A 19,364-nucleotide genomic window follows, 5' to 3' on the forward strand; every position below is an offset into this window, starting at 1 on the left:
TAAAAGACTTAAATGTGAGACAGGAAGCCATCAAAATCCTACAGGAGAACACAGGCAGCAACCTCTTTGACCTCAGCCAGACCAACTTCTTACTAGACATGTTGCTGAAGGTAAGGGAAACAAAAGCAAACGTGAACTACTGGGACTTCATCAAGTTAATAAGCTTCTGCACAGTGAGGGAAACAATGAACAAAACTAAAAGGCAGCCTACAGAATGGGAAAAGATATTTGTAAACAACATATCTAACAAAGGGTTGGGATTCAAAATCTGTAAGTAATTTATCAAATTCAACACCCCCAAACAAATAAGAAATGGGTGGAAGATGTGAACGGACACTTTTCCAAAGAAGATATTCACATGGCTAACAGACACATGAAAAGATGCTCAACATAATTCATCATCAGGGAAATCCAAATCAAAGCCACGTTGAGATATCACCTCATACCTGTAATAGTGGCTAAAATTAACAACACAGGAAACAACAGGTTTTGATGAGGATGCAGAGAAAAGGAAACCTACTTGCACTGGTGGTGGGAATGCAAACTGGTGCAGCCACTCTGGAGAACAGTATGGAGATTGCTCAAAAAATTAAAAATGGAACTACCCTAAATTGCAGCAATTTCACTACTAGATATTACCCAGAGGTCCCAAAAATACAGATTTGAAGGAGTACACGCACTCCAATGTTATAGTAGCAGTATCAAAAATGGCCAAACTATGCAGAGAACCCAAATGTCCGCTAATGGGTGTACAAAACTGGAGTGTATACACACACACACACACACACACACACATATGCTAATATGACTGATATTATGCAAATTTGATATTATGCAAATCAGTCAGAGAAAGACAAATACCATATTACTTCACTCGTTTGTGAAATTTAGTAAACAAAACAGATGAACATATGGGAAGGGAGGGAAAGAAGTCAGGGAAACAAACGACAAGAGATTCTTAATGATAGAGAACAAACTGTGGGTTGATGGAGGGAAGTAGGTAGGAGATAAGCTAGATGGGTGATGGGTACTAAGGAGGGCACTTGTGATGAGCACTGAGTGTTGTACGTAGGTGATGAATCACTGAATTCTACTCCTAAAACCAATATTGCACTGTATGTTAACCAATTAAAATGTAAATTTTAAAGAAAGTATTAAAAAAAGAAAAAAGATATAACATTAAAAAACATCAAATGTCAGATGTAAGTACTAACTTATCAGTAACTGCATTAAATGTGAAAGGATTAAACTCTGCAATAAAGAAGGAGGGATTGGCAAATGGAAAAAAAAAGACATGATCCAACTCTATGCTGCATGCAAGATATATACTTCAGATTCAAAGACACTAACAGATTGAGAGAAAAAGGATGAAAAAAGATATTTTATGACAATAGTAATCAAAAGAGGGCTAGAGTGGCTATACTAATTTCACACAAAATAGAACTTAATACAAAATACAAAAATAGTAATTCAAAAATATTACTAAAAACAAAGACATTTTATAATGATAAAATGGTTAATCTACCATGAAGATATAACAGACTCAGAGGCACATAACCATAGAAGTCCAAAATACATGATGCAAAATCTAACATATTTAAATGGGGAAATAGGCAATTCAACAACAATAACTGGAACTCTAATAGCCCACTTTCAATAATATATAGGACAACTATCGATTGTTCTATTAGCAAGGAAATGGAAAACTTTAAAAATTCTATAAATCAACTAGACCTGACAAATATCTATGGAACATTCCACCCAACAACAGAAGAATACATGGTCTTTCCAAGTATACATTGAATATTGTTCAGGATAGATCATATACTAGTCCATAAAATAAGTGTCAAAAAATTTAAAAAGATTTAAATCAGGGGCGCCTGGGTGGCGCAGTCGGTTAAGCGTCCGACTTCAGCCAGGTCACGATCTCGCGGTCTGGGAGTTCGAGCCCCGCGTCAGGCTCTGGGCTGATGGCTGGGAGCCTGGAGCTTGTTTCCCATTCTGTGTCTCCCTCTCTCTCTGCCCCTCCCCCGTTCATGCTCCATCTCTCTCTGTCCCAAAAATAAATAAACTTTGAAAAAAAAAAATTAAAAAAAAAAAAAGATTTAAATCATACAAAGTATTCTTTTAAACTACAACGAAATGAAATGAAAAATCAGTAATAAAGTAATTATAGAAATTCACAAATATGTGAAAATAAAAACAACACATGCCTAAATAACCAATGGGTCTTCCCTCCCAAAAAATCACAAGTGAAATTATAAAATATTTTTAGATGAATGAAAATGAAAACACAAAACATCACAAATACAGCATGTCCCTGAAGAGTGCTTAGAGAGAATTTTATTGATGTTAATTCCTTTACTTATTAAAAAAGAAAAAAAGATCGAAAATCAATGAAGTAATCTAAGCTTTCATGTTAAGACATTGAGAAAAGAAAATTAACCCACATCAAGTTGAAAGAAGTAAATAATAAAAATTATACATCATTTAAATAAAAGAAAAATAGTAGAAAAAATAAATTAAAAAACCCAAACAAAATTGACAAGCATTTTTGGCAAGACTGGCCTCAAAAATGAAGAAATACTCAAATAACAAAAATCATAAATTAATGGGGTGATGTTACTACTGACATGACAAACATGAAAAGGATTAGAAGGGAATATATATGTATACAATACTTTGCCTGTCAACAAATTTGATAACTGATTAAATGAATGAATTCCTAGAAGGACAAAACCATCAAAACTGTCTCAAGAAGAAACAGAAAATCTGAATAGATCTGTAAGGAAAGAGATTGAACTAATAATAAAAAAATGAAGTTAGGCTTTACTGGTAAAATTGCATGAAACGTTTAAAAAAGAATTCACACTAATCCTTTACAAATGCCTCCAAAATATCAAAGAAAAGGAATGCTTCCCAACATATTCTTTGGGGCCAAATTTACAATGACACCAAAATCAGACAAAGACATCACTCCCCCAAAGAAAGGAAAACTACCATCCAACATCTGTATTGAATACAGATGTAAAGTTCCTCAACAAAATGCTAGCAAACCAAATCCAGCAGATATGGAAAGGGTTTTACAGTATGACCAATTAGGACGTTGGCTTAATATATAAAGTCAATTAATGTAATATATTCTACCAGCAGAATAAAAGACAAAAACCACAAGTTTATCTCCAAAAGGAAAAAGCATTTGACAAAGATCAAAACCACTATAAATCAAGAAAAGAAACAAACAAACAAACAAAAAACCCTGAGGAATTTAGGTATAGAAAAGAATATCCTCAGCCAGATAATGAGCATCTATGAAAAACTTACAGTTAACATCATACTTAATGCTTTCTCCCTAAGGTCAGGAACAAAACAGGGATATAAGCTCTTATTACTTCTATTCAACATTGTCCTGGAGATTATTCCAGGGCAATTAGGCAAGAAAAAGAAAGAAAAGGCCATCAAAAAAAGTATTACAGCTAAAAAAACAAGTTCAGCAAGGTTGCAGAATATAAGATCAATACACAAAATTCAATTGTATTTCTATACAGTAACAATGAATCATCTGCGAACAAAATCAAGAAAACAATTTCATTTATAATAGCACTAAAAAGATTAAAACACTTAGGAATCAATTGAACAAAAGTAGTCTAAAACCTGTTATCTGAAAATTATAGAAAATTGTTGAAGGAAATTAAAGATACAAGTAGATACAAAGACATCACATGTTCATGAGTCAAAGAGTTACTATTAAGATAGCAATATTTCCAAAATTGACCTACATATTCAACACAATGTCAATCAAAATCCCAGGTGGCTTCTTTGCAGAAATTGAAATGTTTATCTGAATTTTCATAAAGAAATACAGGGACCCAGAATAATCAAAACAATACTGAAAAAAAATAACAGACTTGGAAGACTCTATTTCTCAATTTCAAAACTTAATATAAAACTACAGTAGTCAAGTCATTGTAGAGCTAAATGTACCGAGCAATGAAATAAAATTGAGACCCAGAAATAAACTCACACTTTTGCAATCCATTGTTTTTTGACAAGGGTACCTAAAACAGTTCAATGTGGAAATGTTTTGAGAAAATGGTGCTGGGACAACTGAATATCCACAGTGAAAAAAATGAAGTTGGATCTTTTTCTTACATCAAACACAAAAATCAACTCAAAAGAGATCACCACCCTACATGTAAGAGCTAAAAATACAAAATTCTTAGAAGAAAATATCAGAGTAAATCTTTATGACCTCAGGTTAGATATTCCACAAAAACACAAGCAACAGAAGAAAAACTACTTCATTGGACTTCATCAAAATATAGGAATTATATGAAGAAATAAAAATACAAACCACAAAATTGATGAAAATACTGGCAGAATATACATTTCATGTATTTAGAATATACAAAGATCATATACATCTCAATATTAGGAAGATAATACCCCTATATAAAAATGGTTAAAGGATTTGAATAGACATTTTTTCAAAGATATACAAATGGCCAGTAAGATCCTCATAAAAAGATGCTTGACCTCATTAGCCATTAGGAAAATTCAAGTTAAAACCACAATAAGATACCAATTTAAACCCATTAGGATGGCTATCCTTTTTTTTTTTTTTTAAGGGAAAATCATTTTTTAAAAAAAAGGATGTGGAGAAATTGGAGTTCTTGTGTCCTGCTTGTGCAAATGTGAAATGATGTAGCCACTATGGAAAACAATATGGGGGTTCTTCACAAAATGAAACACAGAATTAATATTTGATTTAGCAATTCTACTTATGGATATATACTCAAAAAATTGCAAGCAGGAACTCAAACAGGTATCTGCACACCAATATTCATAGCAACATTATCTGCAATATCCAAAAGGTGGAAACAATTCAAATGTCCAGCAACAGATGAATGAATGAACAAAATGAAGTATACCCATCCAATGTGATACTGTTCAGCCATAAAGAGAAATGAGGTATTGACACATGCCACAGCATGGCTAAGTGAAAGGTGCCCAACACACAAGACCACATGCTGTCTGATTCCCTTTTCATGAAATGGCCCAAACAGGTAAACCTAAGACACAGAAAGTAGACTAGAGCCTGTGAGGAGTGTAGGCAGATGGGATGAGTAACTGCTATTGGGTGTGGAATTTCTTTGAGAGGTACAGAAAATGTTCTAAATTTGTAGTGATAGTTGCACAAATCTGCTTACGTACTAAGAACCACTGAATCGTTGTACACTTTAAAAGTATTTGCTTCGCCAATTTTGATGCCTTTGATTTCCTTTTGTTGTCTGATTGCTGATGCTAGAACTTCCAGCACACTCAGATATCACCTCACGCCAGTCAGAGTGGCCAAAATGAACAAATCAGGAGACTATAGATGCTGGAGAGGATGTGGAGAAACGGGAACCCTCTTGCACTGTTGGTGGGAATGCAAATTGGTGCAGCCACTCTGGAAAGCAGTGTGGAGGTTCCTCAGAAAATTAAAAATAGACCTACCCTATGACCCAGCAATAGCACTGCTAGGAATTTATCCAAGGGACACAGGAGTACTGATGCATAGGGGCACTTGTACCCCAATGTTCATAGCAGCACTCTCAACAATAGCCAAATTATGGAAAGAGCCTAAATGTCCATCAACTGATGAATGGATAAAGAAATTGTGGTTTATATACACTATGGAATACTACGTGGCAATGAGAAAAAATGAAATATGGCCTTTTGTAGCAACGTGGATGGAACTGGAGAGTGTGATGCTAAGTGAAATAAGCCATACAGAGAAAGACAGATACCATATGGTTTCACTCTTATGTGGATCCTGAGAAACTTAACAGGAACCCATGGGGGAGGGGAAGGAAAAAAAAAAAAAAAGAGGTTAGAGTGGGAGAGAGCCAAAGCATAAGAGACTGTTGAGAACTGAGAGCAAACTGAGGGTTGATGGGGGGTGGGAGGGAGGAGAGGGTGGGTGATGGGTATTGAGGAGGGCACCTTTTGGGATGAGCACTGGGTGTTGTATGGAAACCAATTTGACAATAAATTTCATATATAAATAAAAAAAAAAAGAAAAGTATTTGCTTCATGGTATTTAAATTATATCTCAATAAAGCTATTATAAAAAATGATAGAGACCGGATCTCTCAGATGGGACCCAGTCCCTTCCCCCCCATCCCCAACACACAGAGCTTGTGTCTCAGGTTGGTGAGCAGGGGCTAGACAAGGGAAACATGATAGTTTTGTGGTGTGCAAAGGGGAAAATGAGAAATGTGTTTCCATTTTCATATGGTGTTTCATATGGTGTTCATATGTTTCATTTTCATTGGTGTTGTGTCCTTGGAGAAGGGTTTAGGAACAGTGCAAGGTGGTTACTGAGGAGGAGACGAGCCAGCACGTGTGTTTAAGCAGAGAGAAGGCCTGAAAGGGCTCCCAACTCCTGACAGACATATGCACACCAGGAGACTGAAAAATCCCAAACAGCTGAGGGATCAAAATAACATATGGAATGAAAAGCCTAGGGATACAGGAAAAGGGATGCTGCAGACCTCAAAACCCGAGGCTATAGTAGGGAGGATAGATTTTAGTAACAAATGACAGAAGGTGACCCAAAGCCAGGAGGAGCTGACACTGGTTATTGATGCAGAGGTCACAGAAGCTGACACTTATCAAGGGAATGAGGCGCCTCAGGAACCGGTAAGGACTTGTATGAAAGGGTATCTTGCTATCCACTACAAGAACAACCATGATGTTAAGCAAATTTACTCCTGCATTTAAATAGAATACTGGGGAGAAGGGGAAGATAATCTTAGAGATAAGAAAAGTCCTGATAGGAAATTCAAATTTTGAATTAAGTTTAATTGCTGAAACACTAAGGATTTTACCCATAGAATTTTACTGTACCTGGAAGAGACTAAGTTTTAAGCCACAAGGGAGGAAGTTACCATGAATGCTTGAGATTCATTTCTCTTTTCCTGCTATTAAGTGTGAAAGGTTGTTGGTAAGCTATTGGGTTCATGTAGAGACAGAATAAAAAGTTACATTTCTTCATCACTGTGTCAAAATGAATAAATTTAAAACCCCCTATTATCCATTAAGGAAACAGAATACTCAAGGGATGGTATTGTTCCCAAGGAAGAAATGATAATAATGTAGCACAGTAGAGGTGTTAAAGCTACAATGGCAATCATATTGCAATATAGATATATCAACTCAATATGTTGCACACCTTAAATTTATACAATGTTCTTTGTCAAGTAAATGTAAGGCAATAATTTTTATAAGAGTGGCCATGAGGTGGCCTATGGCCAACCAAGCAGTCGGATACAGGCTGAATGAACTTTGAGACTGAAGTTGGGAAGCACCTCCAATTAGCTCCGGGACTTTGCACGCTACTGAATCTCTTGGTACTCACTTGCCTGTGTGTGAAGGAGTCTAACTAGATAACTAGTAAGATTTCTTCCAGCTCTAAAAAACTGATTCTCAGGTCTTGTATGCCCAGTGGGGAAATATCTGCCACTTCTTGGCCAAATTCAAGTGGGCATTATCTTTTAAGAGGGGGGAACCTCTCCTCTTTCCTTGGCCATGCCCCTGGAAGCTGGGCTGAGGGCAACCAGATATAAAGTGCAGTTACCTGGGAAGTGTCGCTGGATCTTGGTTTTGCAGTTACATTTTCCAATTAGCTCAGAAATGAAGACATCACTGTGACATTTGGCACAGTAAAAGGCGGCTCTGGACAATGAAAGCAAATGAAGAATGACTTGTGTGAGGCTTAACACTAAGGAAGCGTGGCACTGGCTCAGTCTGTCTGCCATTAAGTTGCATTTGCCTTAGGACTTTCTCCCCATAAAGTAATAAAAAAATTACCTTATGACTTCCTTTGAAGATTCAGCAATAAAGAACCCTAATGTGTTCTTACGCAGTTTAACTTCTGCAGGTGGATTTAGCATCAGACCACTGGAAACAGAAAATAAAAACACAGTAATTTCCCCCCTTTAATTTCTGTGGCAATAATTGGTGTTTCATTCTGTCATAACCAATGGATTCTCTAAGCTATAGAGTTAATAGGACCCCATCCACAACTATGGCCAAACACAGTAGAAAAAGTGAATTTGACTATATTTCTTTGATTGCTGCTAAGTATCCAGAAGGGAGTCACAACACGACTGCTGAGTTGCACGCAGCTGAGCTGAGTCCAGCTGAGCTGGACTGCGTCCTGAATCTGAAATGGGCAAACCAACTAAAATGCATGAAGCCTTGCTAATTTAGGCTATCCAATGCCATGGCCACACAGTTGAAAGTCTTACAGTCATGCTACTGGTGTTTATCCTTAGGCTACTTGCCCTGTAACAGTAAATGATGTCTAGTTAACCAGCTGGATTCAAAGGTTCCTTTTGTTTGCCTATGTAATTTTTGAACTTATGTATTTCTTTTGACTTCACTTTTTTTTCTATCTTGATTGCAAGATTTTTGAGAGCAGGAACCACATGAATAGCTTCTACCGCTACATGAATGCTTTGATTTTCTATTTTCTTATGGTTTGTGTGTTTGAAAATGACATCTTACAAATTTTATCCATGATACTCCTTGATGCAGTACTACGTTATGACTATTTGAATTCCTCACACTTCTCACCATTTGTTGAGATATCCCGTTTTTATTTCCTTTAATTCAGACCTCCAGCACGGTGAGGTCTTATAACCCTGAAACTCCCATCACTTCATTTGTGCATAATGAAAGTACTTCTTCCCACCTTTAAAACACAAACCTTTTATATTAACATTGGAAAGAAGTCAAGTCTTAATTTTGGAAAGCTTATTCTGTTGTCAGGGCACTCCAAAGTAACGTGCAAATGTAAGAGCCTTACAAAAATAAAAGGGGTTTCACCACAAAACCTCTTCCACCCTATGCCGAGAGTAGAAAGATGCTGAATACCTGTATTGAGGTGGTTTGTTACCTGAGATATTGGATGGAATTTTCAAAAATGCACTGACTGATATTAACGAGCAGAACAAACCATTTTAACTTTGAAAGGAAAAGAACATGGATTTGTGCCCCTACCCCAATAACCCTGGTTGATGTTCACCAGCCAGCAAGCATAAACTTAGTTGTATCTTCTTATCTCCTATTTTTAAAGGGGCATCTTCTGAACTCATATTAAATAATTAGTTATGAAGATACTGTCATGATAATATCTGTGGTGACATTTGAAAGAAGAGGTGAACTCCCGTTGAAGATTTTCCCAAACTTTTCCCATACCCCCTCCATGAATCATGGCCAGTTGCTCTCTCAGAGAATGTTCCTTACTGGAACAAACTTAGAACATTATCTGACTGGGGCCAGATCCAGCTCTATCTCTTAGCAGATGACAAATTATCCTCTAAGACAAATCCTGATGATTATCGAGGGCTTTTCCAAGTTTTAAAGTCTATTCAAGTGTATCAATGAGAAGAGAAAATAAAAGATGAGAAAAGATAGGTTCCCCCCCCCCACCAGTTTTTCCTATATACTAGTCTAAAACCCCAGCCATTGAGATACCCTATTTTCCTTCCTTTTGTGTCCGTGGTGGAGTTAGCACAGCATAGTGAGCAGAAGCACTGTCCCCAGAGCCAGGCTGAGTTCAGATTCTGGCTCTGCCACTTGGGACTGGTGTGAGTTTGGGAAAATTATTTAACTTTTCGGGGCCTCATCTTCCTCTTCTATAAAATGGGACTAAGAATTCTACCCATTGTTGTAAAGATTCAAGAGTTTATGTAAGTAAAGTGCCTACAGCACTGTTGGTCATAAACTAGTAAAGGTGTAAAGACAGCTATTATCCGTATCAGGATTTAATCCTTTTGATTCACCTGACTCTTCGGTGAGAAAACAAGATTAAATTTAAGTTGGAGCAGGTTCCTCTTTCATGAGGGTAGTTGCATGCTGGGTAGTACACAGCACCAGGACATTTGAATATATGTGGAAATTAGCTACATAATAAATGGTCATGTTTCTGGTCTGTGATGTCCCATAGCCATCCTAATAATAAAGTTTAACAAAATCGAGGATGTTAAAGTTGGAAAGGGTCTCAAAGACCATTTGGTCCAGCAGTTTCCAAATCCCAGTGAATAAAGTGACTGTATCAGGAACTTTGAAAATTCTCTGGCTCCACCCTTGGAGATTTTAATTTTATAGAGTTAAGAAGTGGGATTTTGGAATCTACATGCTTTGAAAGTTTTGCAAATAATTCTGCTACATAGTCCAGATTGTTGAAGGCCAAAAACGTTCAAACTTGATCAAGTTCTGAGCTAGTCTCAAACCCAAACTGCCTGGGTTATGGTTCTAAGACTCCCATCTTTTTTTACCATGACCTATTTCTGGAAGAAGAGCCATTTGTCCAAGGATTAGATTTCGAGACTTCCTTGAGTATAGCAGGATTGTTAATTAGAATATAGACAGGCAGACAATACTATTTGTTATTCTCTCTTTAGTGACTTCCTTTGTACAGTACCCCACTCACTTCTTTAGCCCAGTTACATTCTGAATCCTCTATACTTCAATTTTTCTTTTCAACGTTTCATATAAAATTAGTCCACTGTAGTCCATCTGCTATCATTCAAACTTATTGAATTGTTAATATTTCTCTGTAATTCTAAGGCTCCTGGTAATGACACTTTTAGAGCTAGAATGACTTCCTCATTTTACAGAAGATGGACACTTCTCCAGTGCCATGGGGCCAGCAAATCATAATCAGGATCAGAATTTATTCTGTTGATTCCAATTTAATTCAACTTAGTTTTCCACTAAAAACACACACACACAAGCCAATATAATATTCTTTCTTGTTCCTCATCCCACTTAATCCTCTAGTTTTTCTTATTTTTTAGTATCTTTTATCTCTGTATCATTGTAGCTGATTCTCTGTTTGTCCTGGATTTTCTTTTTCATTACATGATAAATTATCTTACTTCTCATATTATCCATTATGGGTTTTCAAGAAATTCCATTGATCTAATAATGTTACTTCTTTCTTTTATCCACCCTACCAATAGCATACTTTGTTCAGTAGGCCAAATTCTTATTTTGCCATATTTTGTAGCTTACTTTCTAAGGCTGCAATTTGTGGGAGCATCTTCTGTCATAAATAATTTTAACTCAGAGTATTATTTGATGGTCAAGACTTAGAAGATCTGGTAATACATTAAAAGGAACAGATATGAGAAGGAGACCACTTCTCTCTCCTGCTCATGACAACTTAGGGAGGGCCATAACAACAAAGGCAAAGTACGTGCTTACCCACCAGGATAACCATTCTAACCCCAATCATTAGATTCTAACCCCAGTCACTAGAGACAGTACTAAGTGCACCACAGCAGACTGGGTGCCCAACAGGCTGGCTCTCAACAAATGGCAAAACCTTAGTTATGGCTGTATTTTTGTAAAAGTCTTAATCATAAAGATTCTCCTTAAAAAAAAAAAAAAAAAAAAAAACTGAAGAGATTCAAAGTCTCATTGGTACCAGCAACCATGAAATAAGGATTTGTGTTCGATGGCTATCAGCATGAGTCCCATCTTCACAAAGCAGAGCCTAGGAAGGAAGACATGAAATTGTGAGGAAAGAGGGTGGCAGGGTGCTAATTCACAAGAACATGACCAACACTTTGTACTCTGTGTCTGGGAAAACACTAGTACCTCAGCAGAGGAAGACCCTCCCAAATGTGGAATCCATTCTAAAGTAAGTCCCAGCCCACGTGACGACTGTGACAGACACAAAACTGTCCCACACAGACTGCAAAGTTCTAGGTTGTAGAGACTCAGGCATGTTCATTCCCACATCTTCAACATCTACCATGGAGCCTGGCCTACAGTGAGCCCCCAGTGAGCACTGTCAAAAGAATGTCACTTCAAGAATGAGGAAAGTTATTTCTATTAACTTACCGGGAAACTTCAGGAAAACTCATTCCAGCAAAGTCATCAGAGAGACGTTGAGTCAGGATTTTGTTCTTCAGGCCATTCAAGAAATGTTTTTGCCAGGGCTGTTTAGGAAAAACCTGGAATACACAATCATGTGACATGAAGCACAATGCCATGCAATATGGGATATTATAATTCAAGTTGTAAATCCTGCTAGGCAGCAAACCAGCGCTCGTTGTGCTTAAGTCATAAAAAAGAGATTTGTCCTAGGGGTTAACTGAAGAAAGGAAGAACTTAAACTCTAACATACATCTTTACTATTTACACTAGAGAGTTCAGAATGAAGTAAAAGCATCATGACTTGATTTCTTCCCAGATGGCATTCAAGGCTCCTTGTTGAAAACTGGAATTTTTCTAATAATTTCAGCAAGATAGACTAGTTTTTGAGTCTGTAACAGTAAGATAAGAAGGATAATATGGTATCTAAATTGTCTCTCTATGGATATGGCTATTCAAGATTGTTTTTTTTAACATATTCGTTTTCTACTGAATAGCCATATACCACAAAGAAAAAAATATGCATGGGTTCTGCCCAGCATCAGAAGTCTTCATAGCTTCAAATGAATTTAAGTGGCCATCCTGATCAATGGAAATGGGAATATAAAAATTGAGGGCAGCAATAGGTTTCTAGAGAAGAGGGAGATGGGAAGGGAGAAGGGTATCTCTCAAAAAGGCTAAATACAGCCTGTGAAGGGTGAGGGCTGCTGGGTAACTCATCCCTGGTATTTGTGTAAGAACTTGGAATTTTGTTGTGCTCTATGTACATCCCCATCATTCTTCCCATCTGCTGCCATAAGAATCCCCAGCACACTGCCCTGACATGGCAGGACAGGCCCCTTTATACCCCAGAGTCTCAGGTGAATGTCTGGAAGTTCTGGAAGCTCTGAAACAGTGTGGCTGTGGACAGTTAAGGCCAGTTCACAAATACTCCTCAGATGGCCATCTTGCAGTTTCAAAAAAAAATAAAACACACACACACACACACACACACACACACACACACACACACACACAAATCCTGCCTTACAAAAAAGGACTAATTTTATCAGGCAGTCCAGGCAGGCACTCTCCTCTGCAACTCCCTTTCCAAGATTCAGCTGAATCTCCTGCCTTTTTCCACTCTCTTAAATTCTTCTATTGAGAAGGGCTCCTCTCACTGGGTGGTCCCTATTTAAGTTCCAATTACTGAAAAAACTGGCTTGGCACTTCTAAGCCAAATGTTTCAGTTTTTGAAAAATGGTAAAAAAATGATAGAGATGGAGAAGACTTCCTGTGCTCATTTTTTAAAGATCAGAAAGGGAAACAGGAAGATAAGATGGATTTTGGATTTAGATAGTGGAGTCAGGGAGCTCAAGTATGTAAGTTGGAGTAGATCTAATTTAAGTTTAAGCCTAAGGCAATGCCCTGTGCCTTGAAGCAACTGGAAATGCTCTTTGGACTATAATGTCTCACCATATAATTAATACAAGTGAAACACATACCATTGATCCAAGGTCTTTCAATCTGAGTACTCATAAGTTTTACAGATATTAACATAATACTTACAAAAATCAGATTATGAGATTAATAGCTTATTTTATTTTATTTTTCAAGCCTAAAGAAAGTTTTTGGTTTTATTTTATTTTTTTCCAAATTTTTATTTAAATTCTAGGTAGTTAACATATAGTGTCATATATGGTTTCAGGAGTAGAATTCAGTGGTTCATCACTTACATATAACACCCCGTTCTTATCACAAGTGCCTCCTCAATCCCCATCATCCATTTAACTCCCCACACACACTAAAACTCCCCTGTAGCAACCCTCAGTTTGTTCTCTATCATTAAAAGTCTCTTCTGGTTTTCCTCCCATTCTCTTTTTTTCCCCTCCCCAAATGTTCATCTGTGTTGTTTACTAAATTTCACATGAGTGAAATCGTATGGTATTTGTCTTTCTCTAACTGACTTATTTTGCTTAGCATAATACACTCTAGCTCCATCCATGTCACTGCAAATGGCAAGATTTCAATTTTTTGATGGCTGAGTAATATTCCATTGTAAATATATACCACATCTTCTTTATCCATTCATCAGTCAGTGGGCACTTGGTCTCTTTCTGTAGTTGGGTTACTGTTGATAAGGCTGTTATAAACATCGGGTGTACTGACCTCCTAGAATCTGTATTTTTGTATCCTTTCTGTATACCTGGTAGTGCAATTGCTGGGTGATAGGGTAGTTCTGTTTTTAGCTCTATGAGGAACCTCCATATTAATTTCAAGTGTGACTGCATCCATTTCCATTCCCACCAACCGTATGAGGGTTTCCCTTTCTTCACATCCTCATCCACATCTGTTGTTTCCAGAGTTGTTAATTTTAGCCATTCTGACAGGTGTGAGGCGCTATCTCATCATGGTTTTGATTTGGATTTCCCTGATGATGAGTGATGCTGAGCATCTTTTCATAGGTCTGTTAGCCATCTGGGTGTCTTCTTTGGGAAAACGTCTATTCATTTCTTCTGCCTATTTCTTAACCAGATTATTTGTTTTCTGGGTATTGAGTTTGATAAGTTCTTTATACATTTATAGATTTTGGATACTAACCCTTTACCAGACATGTTGTTTGCAAGTATCTTCTCCCATTCCATAGACTGCTTTTTAGTTTTGTTGATTGTTTCCTTCATAACTCTCATTTTATTGATGCAGAAACTGACAGAGAAAATAAGTGTCCAATACAACAAAAATGGAACACAAGACACTGGAGTCCTGGCTGTTAAACCTAACTTAACAGTTTATTATGGAATGTATAAACCAGAGGAGAATACAGAATTACAAAATCTGGGGCCCAGTTTAAGATTTCTGAAAGTAGGTTTTAGACATCACTTCCAAATAATCTCTCTCAATTCCTATATCCCAAAAGCCCTCTTAAGATGAATGTTGACAGGCCATGTTCAGTGAGGAGGTTACAACTGCAGATTAAGAAGAACAACATCAAGAAGAACAACATAATACAGGATTGGTTTGCATTTCTTCCTCCTCTATTTCCATGAAAGAGATGAAGTCTTCATAGAGGGTTCTCATTCCATTTACTTTCTCTAGCCCTGGAGATTAGTATCAGAGTCATTACAACAGATATTGTGGTTATCTTGCACTTTGTAAGGACACAACACAGGCAGAGACAATTTCCTCACAAGTGATTTTCGAAGCCTTACACAGTGACCACTAAGATAAGGCTAATGCAGGTTCACTGTAGTAGCACCAGGGCTCATTTCCTGCTGCCTGATGGTCATTTCTATTTATCTATATATGATATCTCCTCACATTCACAGAAGGAATTACAGAAGAAACCTTTGTTTTTCAGTTAGTGTTCTGCTGGCCAGAGCATCTTTCATGGTGTTTATTTGTTTTTATATCGTACCAGGGATGAAAACAGAAAAGATGCAAAAAGTTTTTTGAATTTATTAAAAAAGAAAATAAAATGCAAAAAAAAAAAAAAAGGCCAAGGGGGAAACTGAGTATAAAAGAAGTCATGTGTGGACTCATAATTAAATGAAGAGGAAATGTCACTCTCAGACTCTCTGAAGAGCCTCTGGACAATGGGATACCAGGCCCAGCTGAGGGTTAGAGCCTTTCCTGGAATATTTCATGGGAGTGACACTTCAAAGGCCATACTTGGTACTATAGCACCCTAATAGTCCCTTCAAGCCACTTATTTTGACTCAAAGGTATCAAAGGACCTGATGTGGGAGATCGTGAGTAGATACCTAACAACCACAGGCATCAAGCATAGTGGTAAGACATTAATTAGGTCAGACAATTCTACCTCTGCTACTCACTAACTTCCTATAAAATCAGGTTAGCTTCACTGACCTATTACTGGGATGCTATCTTAAAATATTATCAAGCAGAAACATAATGTATTTAAAATCAATTAACATAGAAGGCATTCATAGTGGTGACTATTATTACTGCATGGAATGTCCCCAAAATAACCTGAAAAATTAGATTGTAATTATTATTTGTATTATTATTTGTTCAATGAATATAATTATTTATTATTATATCAATTATTACATAGTTACTTTATATTTAAATAGATGATTTTCCATTAATAATATAGTCTTTATTTATATTCCTTTTTTTAAGTTTATTTATTTATTTTCAGAGAGAGAGAGAGATAGAAAGAGGATGAGAGGGGCATAGAGAGAGGGAGAGACAAAATCCCAAGCAGGCCCCATGTTATGAGTGCAGAGCCCTACATGGAGCTTAATCTCACCAACTGTGAGATCATGATCTGAGTCGAAATCAAGAGTCAGATACTTAACCATCCAAGCTGCCCAGGTGCCCTTATTTATATTTCTATGTTCAGTAACTCCAAGTACTTCTACATTTATATTCCCAGCATCTTGGACTGCAGGTAGGAAGCAAAGATATTATTTCTATTTTGCAGATAAATATTCTTAGACAAGAATAAGATAAATAACTTCTTCAAGGTCAGTGTAATGTCTGGGACTGCAGTCTAGATCTCTCAATACTTTGCCATTCAAATGGAAGTCAAATCTGATTCCTTGGGGCTTTCTTGCCTTCTTCAATTTTTTTTTTCCTATTTCTGATCCTAACCATGTGAGGACATGGGAAAAAAGCCAAGATTCAACAATTTACAAGGTTACCTTTTTGTTCTGTTCAATAAATAGAGTCGTTAGAAAGGTGCATAAACCTGGCACCAGACAGCCTTGGGCCATGAATCCAAGCTTCAATTCGGCAAAGCAGATGATGTTGTCTCCAGTAGTCCAGTTCCAGCTGGGAATCTTTGGCAGAAAAACCTGTTTCATAGTAGAAAGTAGGTCAAATATTATGAGTAAATACAATTCAAGAAAGTTTTTTCAGAATGAATGTGCTTTCTTGCATTTGTTTTACTTGAAACAATTTGTTGTGCCTGTCAGTAGAAGGTATCAGAACAAATTCAGCTTTTAAAAATTATTAGTGGTCTACTGCTCCCACTTTTTAAAATAGAAATAGTGAGAGTTGCGAAATCAGGTCAAATGACTTAGACCTCTTATACTACCCTGAACCTACAACTTTTATTTTTGTCCTTGTTTTCGTTGAGATATAACTGACATATAACATTGTGTTAGCTTCAGGTGTACAAGATAATGATTCAATGTGTGTGTTGTGAAATGAACACCACAATAATTCTAGTTACCACCTACCACCCCTATAGTTACAATTATTTTTTCTTGTGATCAGAACTTTTAAGACCTACTGTTAATAACTTTCAAATATACAATAAAGTATTATTAATTATAGTCACCATGCTGTACATTATATTCCCATGACTTATTTGTTTTATAAACAGAACTTTGTTCTTTTTTATCCCCTTCATCCATTTTGCCCACCCTCAACACCACCCCCATCCCCACCTCTGACAATCACCAATCTGTTCTATCTGTATGGGTTTTTTTTTGGGGGGGGGTTACTTTGTTGTTTTTTTTTTAATTTTTAAAGTTCTACATATAAATGAAATCATATGGTATGTCTTTCTCTTATTTTCACTTAGTATAATTCCCTCAAAGCCCATCCATACTGTAGCAAGCGCAAAATTTCCTTCATTTTTATGGCTGAACAAAATTCCATTATATAGACCATATATTTTATTATATATAATTAATATATATAATAATTATATATAATATATATAATATATAATAATTATATATATTTATTATATATATAATTATAAATGAGGGGCGCTTGGGTAGCTCAGTTGGTTGAGTGTCCGACTTTGGCTCAGGTCATGATCTCACAGTCCGTGAGTTCGAGCCCTGTGTCAGGCTCTGTGCTGACAGCTCAGGGCCTGGAGCCTGCTTTGGATTCTGTGTCTCCCTCTCTCTCTGACCCTCCCCCATTCATGCTTTGTTTCTCTCTGTCTCAAAAATAAATAAACATTAAAAAATTTTTAAATCATTTATAAATGGAGAATTTAGCCCATCTATATTTAAAGTAATTATTGATAGGTATGTGCCTATTGTCATTTGTTAATTGTTTTCTGGCTGTTTTGTCAATGCTCTGTTCTTTTCTTCCTCTTTTGCTGTCTTCCTTTGTGATTTGATGATTTTCTGTAGGTCTTAGATTCCTTTCTTTTTTTTTTTTTTTTTAATTTTTTTTTCAACGTTTATTTATTTTTGGGACAGAGAGAGACAGAGCATGAACGGGGGAGGGGCAGAGAGAGAGGGAGACACAGAATCGGAAACAGGCTCCAGGCTCCGAGCCATCAGCCCAGAGCCCGACGCGGGGCTCGAACTCACGGAGCGCGAGATCGTGACCTGGCTGAAGTCGGACGCTCAACCGACTGCGCCACCCAGGCGCCCCCTAGATTCCTTTCTTTTTATTTGTTGTGTATCTACATATATTTTTCCTTTGTGGCTACTTCATAGTAGGCTCACATAACTCATTTTTATAACAATCTATTTTAAGTCCTAACAAGTTTGATCACATTCTAAAACCACATTTTTATCCCCCCCACCCCATTTTGTTTCTGATATCACAATTTATAGCATTTGGTATATCCCTTAGTGTATCCCTTACTAAGTACTGCAGTTATTTTTACTATTTTCGTCTTTTAACCTTCATATGAGATTCATAAGTGATTAGTCCACATTTACAACATTAGATTATTCTGAATTTTACTATACATTTTCTTTTGCCATTGAGATTCATACTTTCTTATCTTTTTGTTACTAATTGATGCCCTTTCCTTTCAGCTTGAAGAAGTTTTTTTTTATCATTTCTTATAAAACTGTCCTAGTGATGATGAACTCCTGTAGCTTTTGCTTGTGTGAAAAACTCTCTGCATGACAACATTGCCAGGTAGACTATTCTGGATTGGCAGGGTTTTTTTTTTTTCTTTCAGTACTTTCAATCTATTAGGCCATTCCCTTCTGGTCTGTGAAGTTTCTGCTGAAAAATCTGTTGCTAGTCTTACAGTGGTTCCCTTAGACATTACAAGTTGTTTTTCTCTTGCCAACTTTAAGATTCTCTCCTTGTCTTTAACTTTTGACACTTTAATTATAATGAGTTTTTGTGTGGATCTCTTTAGGTTTATCTTATTTAAAATTATCTGGGCTTCCTGGATGTAGATGTCTGTTTCCTTCTCCAGATTAGGGAAGTTTTCAGTGACTGCTTCTTCAAATAAGTTTTCTGCCCCTTTCTTTGTTTTTCTCCTTCTGGGATGCCTATAATGCAAACATTGACCCAATGGATATTGTCCCATAAGCTGTCCCCACTCATTTTCATTCTTTTTTCTTTCTGCTACTCTGATTAGGTGAGTTCCACTACCCTGTCTTCCTGTTTGCTGATTCTTCTGATTCATCTAGTTTGCTGCTGAACCCCTCTATTGTATTTTTTTTTGGCTCAGTTACTAAATTCCTCAGCTTATGATTTCTATTTGGTTA

General features: G+C 36.7%; 1 protein-coding gene across 1 annotated transcript in view; it reads right to left on the reverse strand.

The window, feature by feature from the left end:
- The window catches only part of KCNU1 (potassium calcium-activated channel subfamily U member 1), a 149,959-nt gene that overhangs the window by 88,413 nt on the left and 42,182 nt on the right, over nucleotides 1–19,364 (reverse strand). Inside the window, exons 14-18 of the mRNA XM_040460964.1 lie at nucleotides 16,584–16,736; nucleotides 11,905–12,017; nucleotides 11,486–11,554; nucleotides 7,858–7,947; nucleotides 7,625–7,722 (exon numbers count right to left, since the gene is read on the reverse strand). Of these exons, the coding sequence (XP_040316898.1) occupies nucleotides 7,625–7,722; nucleotides 7,858–7,947; nucleotides 11,486–11,554; nucleotides 11,905–12,017; nucleotides 16,584–16,736 (523 nt within the window). The remainder of the gene's footprint in view (nucleotides 1–7,624; nucleotides 7,723–7,857; nucleotides 7,948–11,485; nucleotides 11,555–11,904; nucleotides 12,018–16,583; nucleotides 16,737–19,364) is intronic.

Source organism: Herpailurus yagouaroundi, unplaced genomic scaffold, assembly GCF_014898765.1.
Source record: "Herpailurus yagouaroundi ecotype Mexico unplaced genomic scaffold, PumYag 28, whole genome shotgun sequence".
NCBI classification, from domain to species: domain Eukaryota; kingdom Metazoa; phylum Chordata; class Mammalia; order Carnivora; family Felidae; genus Herpailurus; species Herpailurus yagouaroundi.